The 17958-nt window shown below is 37.8% G+C and overlaps 1 protein-coding gene across 4 annotated transcripts in view; it reads right to left on the bottom strand.

The window, feature by feature from the left end:
• The window catches only part of FGD4 (FYVE, RhoGEF and PH domain containing 4), a 116013-nt gene that overhangs the window by 14944 nt on the left and 83111 nt on the right, over window positions 1-17958 (bottom strand). For all 4 annotated transcript variants that reach the window (XM_042795439.1, XM_032986324.2, XM_032986323.2 and 1 more), the window contains exons 4-10: window positions 17378-17864; window positions 11432-11521; window positions 9249-9394; window positions 4519-4675; window positions 3239-3377; window positions 2236-2294; window positions 1469-1615 (exon numbers count right to left, since the gene is read on the bottom strand). In XM_042795439.1, the coding sequence (XP_042651373.1) occupies window positions 1469-1615; window positions 2236-2294; window positions 3239-3377; window positions 4519-4675; window positions 9249-9394; window positions 11432-11521; window positions 17378-17864 (1225 nt within the window). The remainder of the gene's footprint in view (window positions 1-1468; window positions 1616-2235; window positions 2295-3238; window positions 3378-4518; window positions 4676-9248; window positions 9395-11431; window positions 11522-17377; window positions 17865-17958) is intronic.

Genomic DNA, 17958 nt, shown 5'->3' with positions numbered 1-17958 from the left:
AAAATAAACACGTGGCTTTGCATGAACAAAAACACAGATACAGCCACAGTTTCTACTGAAAGCTGAACAGTATCACAAAGCTAGACTTAGTGGGTGAGGAAGCAGTTTCTTTCCTGCTCAGTTGATATACGAGAAGACTAAAGCTCTAATGCAAGACAAATTATTTTTCTTACTTGTTTAGAAGTAAGATTAAAAAACAGCTCCAGTGGATATAATTGCTCTGTATATGCAGCAATCTTCATAGCATTTATTATCAACAATACTCAGACTTGGTATTTTATACCACTGCAAAGCTTTTGTTAGAAAACAACATTCTTATGCACCACTTCTGCAAAACCTACTCTAAACTGCAGAATAAGAACTCTTTTCTTCAGTTTACATATTTATATTTACCCTGTACCCAAACCATATGGTTTCGTAGAAGTTGTAACTGATACTATATGAAGACATTATTTGCCATTTCTCCAAGACAGAAGAATGTTTCTTGGAGTTTTTATTCAAGGAAACCCTCAATATCACAGGAAAAAAATAATACGTGAGCAGTACAAAGATACATTCCTTTATTAAATATTAGAACTTTAAATAATGTTTAAATGTCTAGAGCCCCAGCCGAGAAGCACAGTTAAGTCAGATCTATAGCATTTAATTTTCTCACATTTTTCTCAAAATTAATTATTAAAAAGAGAAACTCACTTCAGTTAAGTCCTATTTCATTAAATTCCTTTCTAGCCTATTGCCTAGTTTGTATCACAGATACAGTACATGTGAACTTGTCACCTCTCGTATGAAGGGCACATCATTTTAATCAGCTATCTAGTCCCATCTGAGGTCTTACTATTCAACGATTTCTCCTTCTGTGTGAAGCACAGGCAAGCAGGAGTTGTGCCTCAACAACCTATTATTAGTCCTCATTAACCAGAACACATGCAAATGCCAGAGGCCCATAAGCAAAAAATGTATTAGCAATTTCTCTTGCATGGGAAGCAATGAACTGCATCAAACCTTTTCGGAGGGAGTTGTAAGGGAGCATGGCTGCAGTTTGTTAGTTCCAAGACAGGACACAGGCACCTGACAAGAGGATGACCCACCACGATAACAAGCTCCCACAGGACCATAAGACTTACTGGGATCTCAACACACAATCTATCAGGACTAAAATCCTAAGCTTCTACGTTTCAGTTTCATGAGAATGTCAAAGTTCTCATGCTCTAGGATCTGTGTTTGTAATCAGTAGCCACTTATTTAAAAGGGAGTTGCTGGACACTGCTTACATTTATTTAAAACCATGTACTCTGTTCTAAATGGTGATTTCAAGCCTTTCTGTAAGCAGTATAAGGTTTGCTCATGCTCTAATATCATTAGTGGGAAGGCACTGACATCAACTACAAGAGGATTTCCCTCTCTTTTTGGTAGTTCAAGTCTAGGAAGGTATACAGCCAGCCCTGCAAACACAGGCCACCATACTTACTAGGAAAAGATACCGTTCTTGAGCAGACGTATTGCGAGCAGCGAGTTTAAGGATCTGCCCTTCTTTTATCAGTTCATTTGAAGGGTTCACAATGTCCTCCTCTTCTCCCAGCATCTCATATATCTCTAACAATTTCTTTAGATTCTCCTTTACAGTGAAAATACAGTTATAAAACTTATTAATTAAAGCACAGATCTTTAAGCACGTTTAAATGAAATGATGGGAGCTTGCGTACGTTAGCTTTGAAAAACATATATATCCATCTGGTATGGATGGTCAGTCATACAGACTAATTAACTTAGTTGATACGGTAACAAGTACTTTTAGAAATGTCATCTCCTTGGTGATTTTAAAAATGCAGTTATACATACAGCCTACATTATTGCTTGTCCAAAATATCTCACATACTTAATGAAGTACCTATCATGCCAACCCAATATGGTAGAGAAACAGTAACTACTCTTTACAAACATTATCCTCCCGCTGGCAGAAACAGATGAAACAAGGTTAAGAGTCCAACATATTAGCAGCTATTTGAGCCAGGGGATGAACCCAGCCTGCCCCATTTTCCACTTGAGATAATTAGGTGGAATGCCAGATTTTGTCTGTCATTCCCAGAAGCTGTATAAATGCCTTAAGTAGGAGGAATCACTTGGACTCAGGAAACCAATTTTTGCCATTTTAGGGAAGATCTGCTATTCACACTCCTAGCTTCATCAAATACTAAAATATGTTAAAAAGTGAACAGAAAAACAAGGATCATTTACCATTTTTCTTATTGCACTATTCGAATGACTTGCTGCAGTGGATATGATTTCCAAGGATTCTAGACAGAAGAATGACAAAAAAGTAAAACCAAAAATTTGCATTTTTACATATTTATATATTACATAGAAAAAAAAATTTGATCATTCTACAAAGCTGTTTGTAATTTTTATGTAAATTACACACTACAATGAATTTACTAAATTATCAATAAAAAGTAACCGACGTAAAGTAGAAAGCATAAGGAATTCAGCTATTAAATAAAACTATAATCTGGAAAGATCAGAAGAGAATTATTGAAGATTATTTTAGAGCTTCAGCGCTTAGAATCATGTTTTTTGTGACATGGACAGTCATGGCTCTTTCCCCTCTTTTCTCAAAGTAGTCCAGAATGTCAAACTACGTTTTTTAGTTGAAAGAGCTCATATTACAAGTATTTATGGTAATAGTACTAATAACGAAATATTTCAAAAAATTATCTGGCAAGTAATTTTGAACAATCGTGGAGATATCCTCAGCTGTTCTTGTGTAAATACAGAGAGGAATAAATTTAAAAATGGGCTGTTCTTTTTCCCAACAAGATCTTAGAAGTACAATAAGGAGTCTAACTCCACTTTTTTTATAAATAAGAGACATCTATTCCAAATGTGCATAAAGCAAACAAAAACGCCATGAAAAGCAACAAAAAAAAAAAAAAAAAAAGAAAAACCACAGCCCCTGATCATCCAACAAAGCAAACAAATAAAAACCTGTGCGCTACTCCAAAACTAATGCAAAACTTAGGTGCTCCAGGGGAATACTAAAGGCTTTACAGTTTTTATATTAACTTCATCTACTACCCAAACAGATTTTTTTTTAAGAATCCTACAATTCCACTGAAGAAATTCTATAATTCTTTTCAGAGGGACTTTGCTTTTTTTTTTTTTCCCTGAAAAGATCTTTAATTTCCAGTATCCTCCTACTAATATCTTATTACAGCTCTTTTAATGGCTAGAAGATATTTACTTTCAGCATCTTTCCAGTCTAGAGAGTCCTGAGGCAATTTCCTTAGGTAGTCCTTCAGAAGCATCTCGTAGCGTGGAATGCGTTGTACTGGCTCTAGCATGTGATGTTGCAATGTCAAATTTCCACACACTTTTTCCTTCTAAAAAATTGTAAACATATTCCAATGTAGTAGGCAAAAATGTTATTAGGATATAGCAAAATAAAAGTTACGATTGAGAAAACATAAATAATGTATTTTGAAACATGCATGATAGACCTTCTGAAAGAAAATAGAACTACTTTACTGAACCAAATAATTAAAATCCTTCCCTAAAAATAATTGCAACAAGTCTTCCAAGTATCCAGTAGAATTCACACATAAAAGTCCTACCAAGAAACCCTCCCAAACTCCAGTATATTTTTACTTAGTTTTTTAACTCAGACAAAGAATTGCAACTGAATTAATAAGAACAGTTCATGACCACGTATTAGAAAACAATTCTTAAAATATACCTTTATAGCCCATTTATCAGAGGAGGGAATGCTTTCTTTGAGTTTCCTTCATAACGTAACCCCCGCTCAGAAGTGTTTTAAGATGCATATTCATTACCATAATGTTAGATGCCATTAAAATATTACATTAAAATATGCATAGTTGTCTTCCCTGGCTTAGTATCACAAGACCCTATAGAGTAGTAAAATTTAAGCAGAAATACCTGATCCTATTTCTAGCTGTTCAGTCTGCAGTAGGAAGGCAGATACCTGCCAGTTCACAGACAAGCCTACAGGGAGCACTAGAGGGTATAAAATGCACTTTTGACTAGAATGGTGCATTCCTTCACTCCTAAACTTTCTCTACATTTTGTGTCTCAGCATTTGGGATTATCTGCTTCCAAAGCATAGTACTCTGCATAGCAGCACTGGTGTGAACCAACAGAGTACTTATGGATCCAGTGCAAGTACCTACAGTTGCACTCACACGTCACTTTAGGATAAAACAGTATTTACTTTTGGTATCTATGACAAAATGTATTTTTTTTTTTTTTAGTCTTCTCATGTTTCAACCTTTCTACTTTGGTCCATTATGTCGCAGTGGAAAAGCTGGATTTGTGTTGGTGTTTGCACGTATGCGAAGGGAGAAGGAAAAGACAGAATGTGGCGTGAAGCGGACAAAAACAACAACCCTTAATTCTAAGGGATTTGGTATTTAATTTTCTCTTTAATCCTTTTTTCACCCACAAACCTATATATTTTTATATATGCTTGCATTACTTGGAGATCTACATTATTCTCTCCATTACCTGAATGTCTTGAATAATGAACTTGAATTGAGGTGACCGTTCAGTCCACGTTTTCACCAATTCCATTGCGTTATCAAAATTCTTCACATACTCTCCATACATCTTGAGGAAAGGAGCTAACTTTTGCAGAATATCTCCAATTCTGGGGGTGGTAGTCCTGCAAAGTAAGAGGGTGGAATCTCAGAGCAAACAGAAAAGAAAAAAAATATCACACTAGGTTATAAAACGGTTTCAAGAGTTTAACAGAGAAACCTTCTGTCTGGGATCACCTCATGCAGAGTTCCGACATAATCATTTAAACTGACCAGCATTAACACAGAAAAAGTTTTTGTATCCTCTTTAATGATGTATGAGCATTATAGGTCATTTGGAGCACTAAAGAAAGAAAAGCTACCTGTAATAAGAAACTTGAAAGATTTTGTTTACAAAACACTGCCTAATTTATTTTATTTGCAGTTCCTTAAAACTACGTTATCGTCTTTTGACCATACTTTACCCTCCTAATATCTAACCTGTGGTTTTGTTTAAGGACTAAATCCATATTGTACAGCTTCTCTTCTGTGCATTATATAAATACATGTATTCACAACTTTTTAAATTCATTATTTATCTAAGAAAACCTATGAAGTAGAGAGAATCCCTTGGATTCCAGTCATTTGTGAGAGCTTTCTTGTATCTTTCCCAAACACTGATAGCATCTTCAAATAAAACAGAATAGTAAAGAAAGTGGTGGAGAGGCAGAGAGAAGCTGCACTCTCGATGCACACCAAGAAAGCGGAATGGCACACATGCATCTCCGAGAACTGCAATAGGAAACATGTTTCACATTTCATTTTCAAGGACAGACTCAGAAACTCGGTATTTCTGGGCTTCTGGAAGTGTGAAACCAATGTTGTGGTAGTGGTCTAAAGCGAAGCAATCTACTGCAATTACTTCAGCAGTCTACTCCAGAACACCACTCCTTCAAGAGAAAAGCTGTGCAGAAGGGAAAAGTTACTTGAAGAGTGAATGTCGCCAGGACTGGCAAAGGCTGGTCCAGCTCCAGCTGCTCCGGCGGGGCAGAAGGAACCTGTGTAAGACCTGGCAGAAGTCGGAGCTACTGCTGGGCCTGGCAACCAGAGAAGGGGACAAGATAGGGTGGGAAGTTGGCCTCTCAAATCGCCAAGGCTCTCCACCCTTAATTAGCTTCACGTATTTGTTCAACCACCCTACATGCAAGCAGACACATACACTTTCAAAGGCAGGCTAGTAATTTAAAACAAAACCCCTCTCCTTTGATTCACTGAATGCTATTTTCCCTGGGCTGTCATTTTATTGCAATGCAGCGTATTTTTTTTTAACTGTAAATAAAATACAAATCATGCCAATTCCAACAGAACCAAAGAAAATGTGAATACATTTCCAGAGGTCACCAGAAAACAAAAGACAAATCAAAACACAGACATTTAAAGTTTTCTGATAAATTTAACAGATTAAGTAATTATAAAATTTTGCAATTAAAAAAACTCGAAGCAGGAAAGACTGTGGCAATCCTTTGTATCTCAAGAAACTGGCACAAAAAAAGAATACTTCTACTTAACTGTTTCACAACTATTACTAGACAGACATTAAAAGAAAATGTTAAAACTTTTATAAATCAGGAGGGAGGAACAGTTTGCTATGCCTGCTCCTTCGATATTTAATGGCAGCTCATTTACAAGAAGATTAAAAAATTTAACAACTACTTTTCATGCAAGGCCCTTATATGTCCAAAGAGTGAAACTGTATAAATACAAATTCATCATCGTTTCAGGAAAGAAAGACGAGATCCCCATCACACAAAGAGCTCTGAAAGAATAGGAAGGACAGGGGAAGTCACGTAAAGCAGAACCTTCTGAGAGCAGCATCCTTCCTTGATGGTCTGACGAGGATAGACTAGTTCATCTCATATTCTAACACTTCACCATGAGCCAAAATACGAAGTTCTGCTAAATGCTATCAAGTCCAGGACAGTCACTGTTTTCTTGGTTAGAGATATCAGAAAGAGAACTACTGCCATGGACCCAAATCAGCACTGCATTATTGCCAGACAACAAAACCAGCATCATTACATGGGTCAAGAAATAGGACTTCACATTGTAACATAGGCACAGAAACACTTCATATTTCTGTGTTATCAGACCACAGTGGTACTCACATTTGCATTCTAAAAACTCAAACGTGAAATCGCTGACTTAGTAATCGTGATTTGTAGCATCTCATTTAAAACTGTCACGGCTACAAGAAAACTAAGCAAAGGTCTGTAGAATCACAGCACAGCAAAGGTGTCTACAGAAAGACTGCTTTCTCTTCCAATATACAAGCTAACAGGCATCCAACAAAATAATTGAAAGTTGCAGTTTCAAAGCAAAACAATTTGTGTGAGAAGGTGAGCTCTAATTGCCCCAGACTACAAAACTTTGCGCTGAAAGCATGAAATAATTTCTTTACCAACCCCCTCCCCGCTGCCCCAGGCTATCACACTGTGTTCTTATATTCTTCCCCAGGTATCTGCTGTTGGTCATCCTCGGGTATAAAAGACAGAGTTAGATCGGTATTTTGTTTGATGTGAGATCACTGTTATGCTCCACCATTCTCTTTTCACAGGAAATATATTGCAATAAAGCTGCTCCCAGTATTTTCAAGCCATATGTTGTAAAAGAGATATTTTGCTCCAGCTGTTCCTCAACTCATTCAGAATGCAACTACCAGACAATTTAATTTCCACCCAATAAGCTTAGATTCACACTGCACTTTCTTCTAAGAAAGAAGAATCTGCTTCTGATCCGCTTTCTCGGTTGCAAAACTATATATTTTTACCTTACAGTTTCAAAACAAACCACAACTCAGGGAAAGTGTCAGAAATTTTTATCCAACTATTTTTACTGGAAGCTAAAGGATAACAGAAGAAATGCATAAAGCTACTAATAGAACATACTGAAGTATTTTCTATGACTAATTAGGGAAAACGCTGAAGAAAGTGAACTCTGTATCTGTCAGAAGCTGTTGTGACAGACAACTTCAGAGACTGGTGATGGGGAAAGAAAGTTATCTCAGATTTTTCTTTCAGCAGTGATCAGAAACAGTTCTCTTCAACCGCACCCCTCCTTTATCTCCTCCCAAAAGCGTAATGTTTTAAGGACATTTAAACAGTCTGTCTCAGGTACAGCGCGGAGCAGCATGGGAAAGATAATATCCTTATGATGCAATTTATTAGTTTTGCACCAATAGTCAAAGCTCATCTGCAAAAGCATTTTTCAACCTTTTAAGCTATGTCATTAATCACACGGTATTAGTGAGCGATTTAGCATTTTGCAAATAAGTAAGGTAGTGCGACCCATCTTCTGTGCTCTATAAAGAGTCTAAAGGAAAATTTTAAGAGTTCCTTACAGATTTCATTTCAGTCATATACAGCACTGACATAATGTAGTGTAAGCTGCTTTTTAAACTTCATTACAGTAAACTAACCTCCACTTCTCATGAATATGCACTCTATTTTAATCCAGACATTTGTATTTCCTATCAGATTTTTTTCAATTTATTAGAAGAAAAGGGTGGGTTTACCTTACACGGTTGTTTTGCAAGGAATGGAAATTAAGGTGTAAACTTTGCTACATTCCACAATGCTTAGGTTTTATTTACTTTCTTGCATTATAGATTATACAGGGCTACCATGTATTTGTGCATGCTAATTATTCTATTTTAAATAATCATCACCTTAAAGGGGGATCATCTTACAGAGTCAGGAGACATAGCTGTTGTCTAAAGCACCACTCTGTGGTCTGAGATTTTCATGTGTATCAAAAATACATTATTTCTCACTTTTTAGTGTGATTTTTGACAATTAAGGAGTTATATGAAAGCGTAACTGGAAGTGATACACGGACAAACACTTGAATTCCTCACAGGAAACCCCAGATAACAGGAAATACAGGATCCAAACAGGTGCGAAGGTGAAACAACTGGATGAAACAATATTTGTAATTTTTATGGTATTTTTTAAATGAGGTGATCCCTTTTCCCATATAAGGCAGGGAAGCAGCAATGGTTTGAGACTTTTTTTTTTTTTTTTTGACAGTTATGTAGACCAAAACTACACGGTTATATTTTAATATGTCCAGGATTGCATACACTAAGGTAGGATAAAGATACTACAGTATCTTTACATGATCATTACAGAGTACATTTACACCTTGGCTATCCTTCTTTCTTGCTCCAAATAGAGGTCAAGAAAAGCTGGGGGGAAAGCGGCCCCAAAAGATACCTGACATGGATTTTAACTTCAAACAGAAAACCAAAACGCAGAAAAAAAAGAATGTATCCCACCTTATTAGAGAAAGCAGTAATGACAAAGGTCACAGTGCTACAAGGGTAGCACAACACACATACATTTTATTTGTCTCCCTTTTGTATGCTGTGCAATGAATTCATCAGGTAGCACACAACTTCAGTCTGAAGCCCTAATTCAGCAATGCATTTAATCATGAGCAATCTCACTGGCTTCAGTGAGATACATGGCCTTTATTTTGAGCAAATGATGCAAGACCTCTGCTGAGTCAGATCCTGATGAAGAGTGGAAGAGCAGATGTTCTCCTACCCACGGTTCTTCCTGGGCTTCAAGCACTTAATTATGAAGACACCTTCCCTACCTCAACCCCGAGTTCCTACAGACATAGATTTAGTAATATATTAACCAGTGAACCGCCTCTTACCATTCTTGCATTCTTTTCTCAAGTTCTGGAAGTAAGAATTTACTGTGGAAGGCATTTATCGATGAAATGTTAGAAAAGATTTTGTTAATCACTTCGGCTGGAAATGAACCTTTGTTGGCTTCCTCAAGAAGTCTGGAATAGAATACCTGCAATACAGAAAAAGACCCCCAAACCTATTAGCCTATAATCTGTAATCAGTGGAAGACCACCTATGCATCCCTCCTACTCCAACTGAGGCAAAATTAATATTTCAATAATATAGACAAGCAATGACAGACTCATTGTCTTTCCCCCACCAGAAATTAAAAGTTTCTCCTCGCCTTAAACCCCACTTTTTTTCTTGTGAGCCAGGAAAGCACTGCAGGCAGAGCAGACATAAGGAAAGCCAGACTGAAGTAGTGCCATTTTGGACCCACTCCAGGCATCCTGTCTGTTTTAACAGCTAGATCATCTCAGCTTTCCCAGTCTTCCAGTCGTATTTTCCACTCTTGCTTTCTCTTCCAATAGCATGATGTCTGATCACGGTTAGCCCAACCACTCTCTCCTTAGATGTTGCATCCCTGTATCCTTTTGAAATCAAAGTAGTTGGCAGACTATGAGCAGCCCCCATATACCATTTAAAGCACAAAAGGGGCCCAGTTCTGACTGGACACTACTACAGTCTCTTCTAAAAAATACATTCTTTTCCCATCAGTGGGCTCTACCTGACTAGATGCAGTTGCAAAATGGCTAGAGACACGGGCAGCTGTTAATATGCACATCACATAAAACAGCGCTTATGGTCCCTCTGTCTCCCTCTCCCATGCTTGAACTGATTGCATCTCCCTAGAAAGGACTTCAGAAGTTTGGGTAAGGGCCTGGGAAAGAAGAAAAGAGTCTGAAGACAGGAACTTTGATAATCCCAACTGAGACAGCAAAAGTGTCTTAAAAGGAAAAAAGCCATACACTTCCACATATACTCTAAAACATGCTCACTTTGCTCCATCTCCAAGAGGGCAGCTAATTTTGACAAGTTACTCGGAAGACTATAAAGACCACATAACTTTTTAACCCAGTTTAGAAACGTAACAGTCGCTTCCCAGTCTTCTGCATTTTTCTCATTGGCAGCAGTTAAGCAGCTGTGCTTGAAACACATTTTTCATAACTCTGTCCAGTTACTACTTGGAAAACAAGCATAGGAGTAATGCACTTATGATCACATTAAGAAAAGTAATTGTACATTACCCATCAGAAAAACCTGTGAATGAAATAAACATTTTCCTTTTTTATTTTTAAGCTCCTCTAAATCAAAGCCTTTTGTTCTGCAATACTTTGTCTTTTAAAATGTACCATATATCCATCCCAGTGTGGGTCTGCTGGATAAATCCACCTTCATTAGGACAATTACTTAGATCCCCAAGCAGCCTGAACAATTATTGTATCAGTTGAGACTTCTTATTTTCACCAACTGTTTTTACTGGACTTACTCATTAGACCTGAGAAATTTAAACAGCAATATCAGAAAAATATCATGGAGTAAGGCAATGCAAAGCTATAGGTACCCAGGTAAAATGGATGTAAGTGTTACATGAGAAAGTAAACAAGACTTTAAAAGGAAAATACTCAAGATCTACAGATATCAGTTTGATTCTACGGAGCACAGGAATGCAAAACTTTCCCTGTAGGAAGAGGCATTTCTGGTCACTTCAATAGGATTTAGTCTAAATATATAGTGGGAAAATAGGGGATATACAGTTTAGAAATGGGCATCTTCCTAGATTCTTTGGCACTAAAAAAGTTCTGATCAGGTGGCTCAAATTTGAAAGGTTTAGTAATTTTCTAGTGAGTGGCTGTTTTCAGTATTATAAAATGACACCCTTCTCTGTTTCACCAGAAGCCAAGAAATTGTTATCCATCCTCTTTGTCAGAAGGGCTACCAGTATGCACTACTATTGCTTGTGGTGACATCTACACACGCAGAACATAGTGCATCAGTACCCATAAAATTCTTATACTTTTAAAATGTAGTGTCCTTAAAATAGAAACATAGGCAAAGTTATGTGGCAAGAGCAAATGAGTGACTGGAAAAGTCAGCAAAATGTGAAAAACGTACCATCTCTTACGCAATTTATAAACACACTTATGCACAGCCATTCAAGTGAATTCAGGGCAAGACAATAAAAACAAACTCAAGAAAAATGTACCCCATCTAGGAGGTCAAGTCGGCTAACGTAGGCTTTTTCTGTTTGCAGAAGTTCACTGGCAATTTTGTGACGTTTCTGTTCATCTGTCTCCTGGAGGAAAATAAGAAAAAAATCTTAGGATACTGGAGGTAACATAACAATACTAAAAAAAAAAAAAACAAACAACAAACTGAAAACACATACAATTACTTTACAGTCCAAAAAGAAACTGAAGTCCAAATTTCACAGTTAGTAATATACAGCCCATTTTGAAAAATACCACCTCTCCAGCAGTTTAATCAAGAAATACAAAAGTCAAGGAAGGATAAAAATCAAACTGCAGAACAAAACTCAGAGACTAAAACATTTAATATTTCTCAGTTTGTACAGGGATCTTTGCCAGAGCACCAACTCCCTACTTAAGAGATCAGCTCACATCCTGGTAATCAAGTACCACCGACCTTTCAGAGCTGGAAGAACTGATTTGCAGAGTAAGAGGGAACAGATGGGATTAGTTGGTGTTTGCCTCCGCCCCCGTTTCGAAAGTTATTTGAACTGCGTGTTCTTTGCACAACAGAATTATTGAAAAATACTGTACAAAATGTTTTATGTTCACCAATACACTCACTGCTAATTAACTGTTGACTGCAATTAGAGGGCTCCTTCGCTAGGTCTTTATGGAAGTCACTTTTGCATCTTAAGGGAAGTTTTCACTTTGAAGTCTTTAATTTCACAAAATATATTTTTGATTCTTCTGTGCAACAGAAACTTAAAATATTCATTCAAATCTCAATATCAAACTAAATATGTTACAGTATAAAATTATGAGTTGCTATGAGAAGTTATTTCAAAACAAACAATGAAAACACAGCCTTCTACAGTATTAAAACATTAGGGAAATGCCTCAGGCTCACAAGTGTCAGATTCAACAGAACTACACCTCCATTATAAGATTTTTTCTTCCAGATCTAGTGCCAGCACTGAAAAGTGTTCACACCTAATGACATCCAAGTCTTTCCTAAGTAAATGGCAGTCTTATCATGATGCTTATGGGAAAGTGGTAATTTTCTAGACAAACCACAGAAAGTCTTCATAAAATGATAAAGAGGAGAGTTTGAAAGAGTTATTTCTGATTTCACACTGCACACTGCTTTCCACAAAAGTACAATAAACATTTGCAAGTACATTTATAAAGATGGTTTGAAGAATACTGAATATTAAATACAGTCTTTTCATTTAAAGCACTTCAGTGGCTTTTCTCCCCCTTTTTAGTATTCAATAACTATTCCAAATTTGAGCACATTTCCATTATAATCTGCAGTGTTAACAGTCACACTGCTACATGGCAAGCCGCCTCCCTAAATACAGGCTTTCAATAGTGACTTCAAAGCTGTTCATTAAATCTGTTTAAATCAGCATAGCAACCACAGTAACCTACAGAACAGCATTTTAAGTGCCATCAAGAGACTGCAGGGAGCTGGAGGATTAGTTATTACAGGTACAGCATGCCATTTAGTGCAGCTATTTACATGGGATTTCATGTGGACTTGAGGCACAAAACCGTGGAGGCTACTGGTACCTCAACAATTAGTTGGTTGGTTGGGTTTTTTCTCTCTGTCCAAAACCCCACTTTCTCCCTGAAACACTGCTACAGAATCAACCCACAGTTTTCAGAAGATTACCTGATCCAATTAAGAGAAGGAAAATCACACAGAGCAGACTTGAAAATATCACATAAAATGAGCAATTCAGAAAAAGCACTTAATCCACACTCCTAAATCAAGGCAAATCCCTCTTGCTCTCACACTATGCTCTGACTCCAGCTTCCCGATCCTCTCCGTATCAACCTTACACATCTTCCTAATTCTTGAACCTCTGTCTTTTTTCTACATCAGTCATGCTACCTGACATGGAAATCTTCCACATGGGAAAAAATACACACCACGGATGAGTTATATTTTAATCACAACGGCACGTTCTTATTCCAGCATAAGAAAACACACCTACAAGGTTAGACCAAACAGACATGGTTAGTGTGCTATATGGAGAACGTTCACATTAGAGGTACACGATTTCAACTGCTGATCAAAATATCAGAAGTGTGAGATAGCAGTAGGTGCATCAGGCAGGACTGCAAACTTGTATCTCTAGATGGGTTCTTACAGGAAGTATTTCACCTGGGCCTACTTATATATTCTTTAATACACAGTCGTATATCCTTAAAATCATTACATTACTATGGATGCTTAAGAAATTAAGACAAGTCATTTTTACCTAAATTGTTCCTGAACTCTGAAATTAAGAACAGGTATGAAAAATGCTACTGAGAGTATGAACTTTTTTCACTTGTGTTCGTATTTCCTAACATTGTTTTTCCATTGTCCTAATCTTACAAAAATTATGCTAATTTAAAGCAGCCTTTACATAAACCTAAATTCTAATATAGCTATAACTTATTATCCAAACCAAACAGGAGCTATCTCCTATCAAGAAAACTCGACCTAACAACATGACAGTGATGCTGTATATGATCCAGTCCTACCTAAGTGTACCCGTTTCCCCAAGGGCTTTGCAATAATATATTAAGCAACACAGTCAGGGTGAGAGATGTAGAGTATGAACAAATATAATTCAATCTGTGTTATATGTGTGTGTTTGTAATGCTGAGTTTGGTCTAAAGTAACAAAGTGGGGGGTTCTTTTCTAAAACCATTCATGTCATTGCAGCTTTCTTCCCTAAGTATTAGGAATATAAATGTGAATTTCCGGGAGAATTTAAGATTTCCTTTAATCTCTTGAGTCCTCAGTTTCTGAAATCAAGGAAAGCTCTAAATTTTTGCCGGACCTCTAATGAAAATCTTGAATGCTACCATCACCTTCTGGCATAATAACTCTATACAACAATCCATTGCACAAATGATGGGTGAGTTTCTTGCACAGCAACCAATAAAAGCAGTAAAGATCCTGGTACCCATAAAGAAGACATTCTTCTCAAGAGGATTTACGTGCTTATATTGAGTGCTAAAGATAAACAGCTTTGTTCATGACTTACTGTTGCTAAAGTCCACCATAAAATTGCAGAACCTGGAAGAAGCCGGTAGAACCTCTCAAGTGTTGCACCAGTAAAACATTTCCTGGCAGACAGTTAATTTTGCAACAAAGTTTCACCTTATTTAAATCAAAACTTCACCTCACATTTAGAAACTACAAGATTTCCACAGGGTTTTGTACCTGACAAACCAGAGCCCCCAATATTGCCATTGAAACAGACATCAAGTAAGGGCTTTATTAAAGATGTGCAATGGATTCTTCTCCATCCGTGGCATGCATGAAGTCTATATCCCTATTTTCTACCAGTCTCACAACAAATACCGAAGCATTTGTCATCCTGTCTTCAGTTAGCTCAAGCAGCAGATTTCTCACAAGATGTTATTCAGGAAGTTAATTGATTGGGATGTTCCTGTACTATTCAGCCTCCGCACTGTAGGCAAACCAAGTTTTATGACAGAAGGTGCTTCTGCTGCAAGGCAGGAAACTTCTCACTTTTAATTGTCTTTTTTTCTTGTAATATTTGTAGTTTGTGACTGTCAAACTAATTAAGTAAATAAGAGAAATAAAGCATACTCTACTCTGGTCATTTGGGGAAAATATTTCAGTACACTGCCAAATTTAGTAAGTTTTGTCTCAACTTTTCCAGTACCTGCAATAATCTGACTTTATATAGATCTACAGTGATAGGGGGGAAAAAAAAACAATTGTAAGAGCAACATTATTTCAAAATAAGCTTTCTTTTCCAAGACTAAAAAGTAATTTCTGCTCTGGTTTTGCACCATTCCCCAGTTTAATTCACCCTTTCCAGCAGCAGACTTTGTTTACTTCTGCTATACCTGCATGCATTTACAAAGAGCATCACTTTTTTCTCTTCCCTGAATAGGAAAATAGCAAGAGACAAAGAAGATACTTTGCCTCAGTATCAAAATATATATATTGGATGCATAATTTAAAGTTCATCTGTGACTCACATGCATCTGCTGCTATAGCTTTTACTCAATTGTACCTACACTTGTTTAATTAAAAAGGACAGAGCAGTGCTGTTAGTCTGTGTAGTGCAACCTCAACTGGACTGCATCCCAGTTTTAAGATCCTTTAGTGACTAAGCGGGCGCTTAGCAAAATCAGACTGTCTAAATGCTCTTACTCCTTCCCAATGCCTGCTTGGATTGAAGAAAGAGCTTAAAGCTCTACCAGACCTCTCCTGCTCCTCATCACCCTCCCCCTATCCCAGACAGCATGGCAGCAGCTGCTCAGACCTCCACGGGGCTGATTTCAATCTATAGGTTGCATTAAACCAAACTAGATCAGTCTTTGATTTTAGGAAGCGTGGCCCTTAATCATTCAGTGGTAGACATGCTTCTTAATCTCACCAAACTAAAGGGGATGTCCTTGTACCGCAAGCGAGCTGGTATCTCAGGAAGTGCTGCTGTGACCCAGTTCAGTTTTACAGATTCAGTTCTTCACCGATGCTAACTTAAGAGTCATCCTGCATCGGTTTGTTCCATTTTGGTTTACCCTTCAAGCACCAGCAAACAATAAATCCAACAGCAGTCACATCTGACTCTTGGTCAATATAGGACAGATCACACGTGTTGGTCCCAGCAGCTCAAAGGCAGATTTTGATGACACTGCTGCCATTAGCATTTGCCCAGTTCCTTCCTGGACTTTACAACAGCACTGCCTCCCATTTCTGTTTTTTTTTTTTTTTTCTGAAAATGCTGCCAGCACCTTACTGCATGGCTTGAATTCAAGCTTAACATCATTGCCCACTGAGCACTCAGCACTTTATTGGCACAGAGAGGGGAAACAGGCATTACTGAACAGGAGATAGAAATATAATGAGAGGTGTGGCAGGTTAAGGTGCCTTGGACTGCGACCAGGCTTATGTTTAGATGGGAATCATAACATTCACTCGTTACTGGCCAAAGTAACCCCTAAAACAAACAGGAAAACCCACACACCGCAGCGCTTTCTTGTAATTGCCTAGGATATTTTGTCCTACAATACATGAAAATTTGAGACCCACCTTTCCCAGACACTGAATTTACCCTCAAGAGTGTATGTCTGTGACCCCTAGCTAGCCAGACTCAAGGGCTGGGAGAGGTCTGTAGTTAACTGATGCAGGTGTACTCCTGACAAGCAGTGATGAGCTTTATCGGTGCTCAGCTGTTTGGCTCTGCACATGGCCAACACATGGCATGGCTGGGCCAGAACTGTTAATGAAGTTCACTGGCCACCAATGCTGCAGTGTGAGAAGGCAAACTGCATAATCAAACTTTTAGAAGTGGAAATATGCATAATTTTTCAGCAATTAATTTCCCAAGACAGATTTTCTTCCACCCACTTATTTCCCTTAATTATTTAGAACCTTCCTTATGAGGAAACTCAAATTCATCATAAGTTCTCCTTGCTAACGAGACATATATTTAGTATACTCTGAACCTTGCGTCTATGTGATAGCTATCAGACTGCCACTGCCCTTCCAGCTTTGACTTGACAACTACATCCAAGTTAAGGATTCACACGATAGTTCTGCCTGAAGCCCTGTTGCTGCAGTTTACTACATATGGAATTTTTATATACACCACTGATACATGTTCCCTGTAGTCTGGCACAGTTGAAGCACAGTGCTAAGCACGTACACATATTTCAGCTTCACTTTTTTTAAACCTCAGCTAATGGGAAAAAGGAAACAGGAGAGGGGAAGAAAAAGGGGGGCAGCACCTAAAGAGGGGAAAGGCACGCAAAACTTTTTTTTCCCCCTGTCTTTTTTTCAGACAAAAAATAACCAAAAGATTTTCAACTTTCTGACCTGCTCTTGGAAGCTTATTTTTATAACAAAAAAAAAAAAAAACAACCTGGAGAAAATATACAAAGTAGTAATATATCAAGAATGAAACTATTTATCTTTTTACCTTTGTTTCTACAGGTTGATCCTGCTTGCTGATTTCCTCAGTTGGTTCTTCCTTCACGTTAGTATTAGCTTCTAGAGTTACATTTTCAGATGGGAGCAGTGTATCACTGCTTGGAGTCCTGTAGCAGCTGTTGAGCATCTGTCCTTCACAGGCAGCCATACTTTGCAAGGACTCTCTGGAAGTACTTTCTCTTTCCCCGTTTATCAAGCTGCTGTTGATGGCATTATCTGGAACCAGGGTGGACAGAGCAGAGCTACGATCTGGTAACCTCCTGTCCTCATCTTCCGTCTGGTCTTGTGCTACTACTCCGTTGGCTGTGTGTAGCTGTGCAACCTGAGTTTTGTCGGTATTACTGTTTCCCTGTTTTTGTAGTGGGTGCTGGGAGGGGAGTTTTGGCTGAGGTGATGCTGTTGACCCATATCTTCCTTGAGATTTAGAAATGTGGAGAACAGAGGAATCTTTCTTCAAATCACTAGGATTTAACGGGCTAAAAACACCAAACAAAGCACAGATGAGAAAAAAAGTTAAGCAATGTGTTATAGAAAATCCCTGATAAGGAGAGTAGGAGCGTTGCACAATAT

The sequence above is a fragment of the Tyto alba genome, unplaced genomic scaffold (genome assembly GCF_018691265.1).
Source record: "Tyto alba isolate M040663 unplaced genomic scaffold, T.alba_DEE_v4.0 Super-Scaffold_21, whole genome shotgun sequence".
NCBI classification, from domain to species: domain Eukaryota; kingdom Metazoa; phylum Chordata; class Aves; order Strigiformes; family Tytonidae; genus Tyto; species Tyto alba.
Note: the sequence above shows the minus strand (reverse complement) of the source record. Positions and strands in the feature narration are given on the sequence as shown.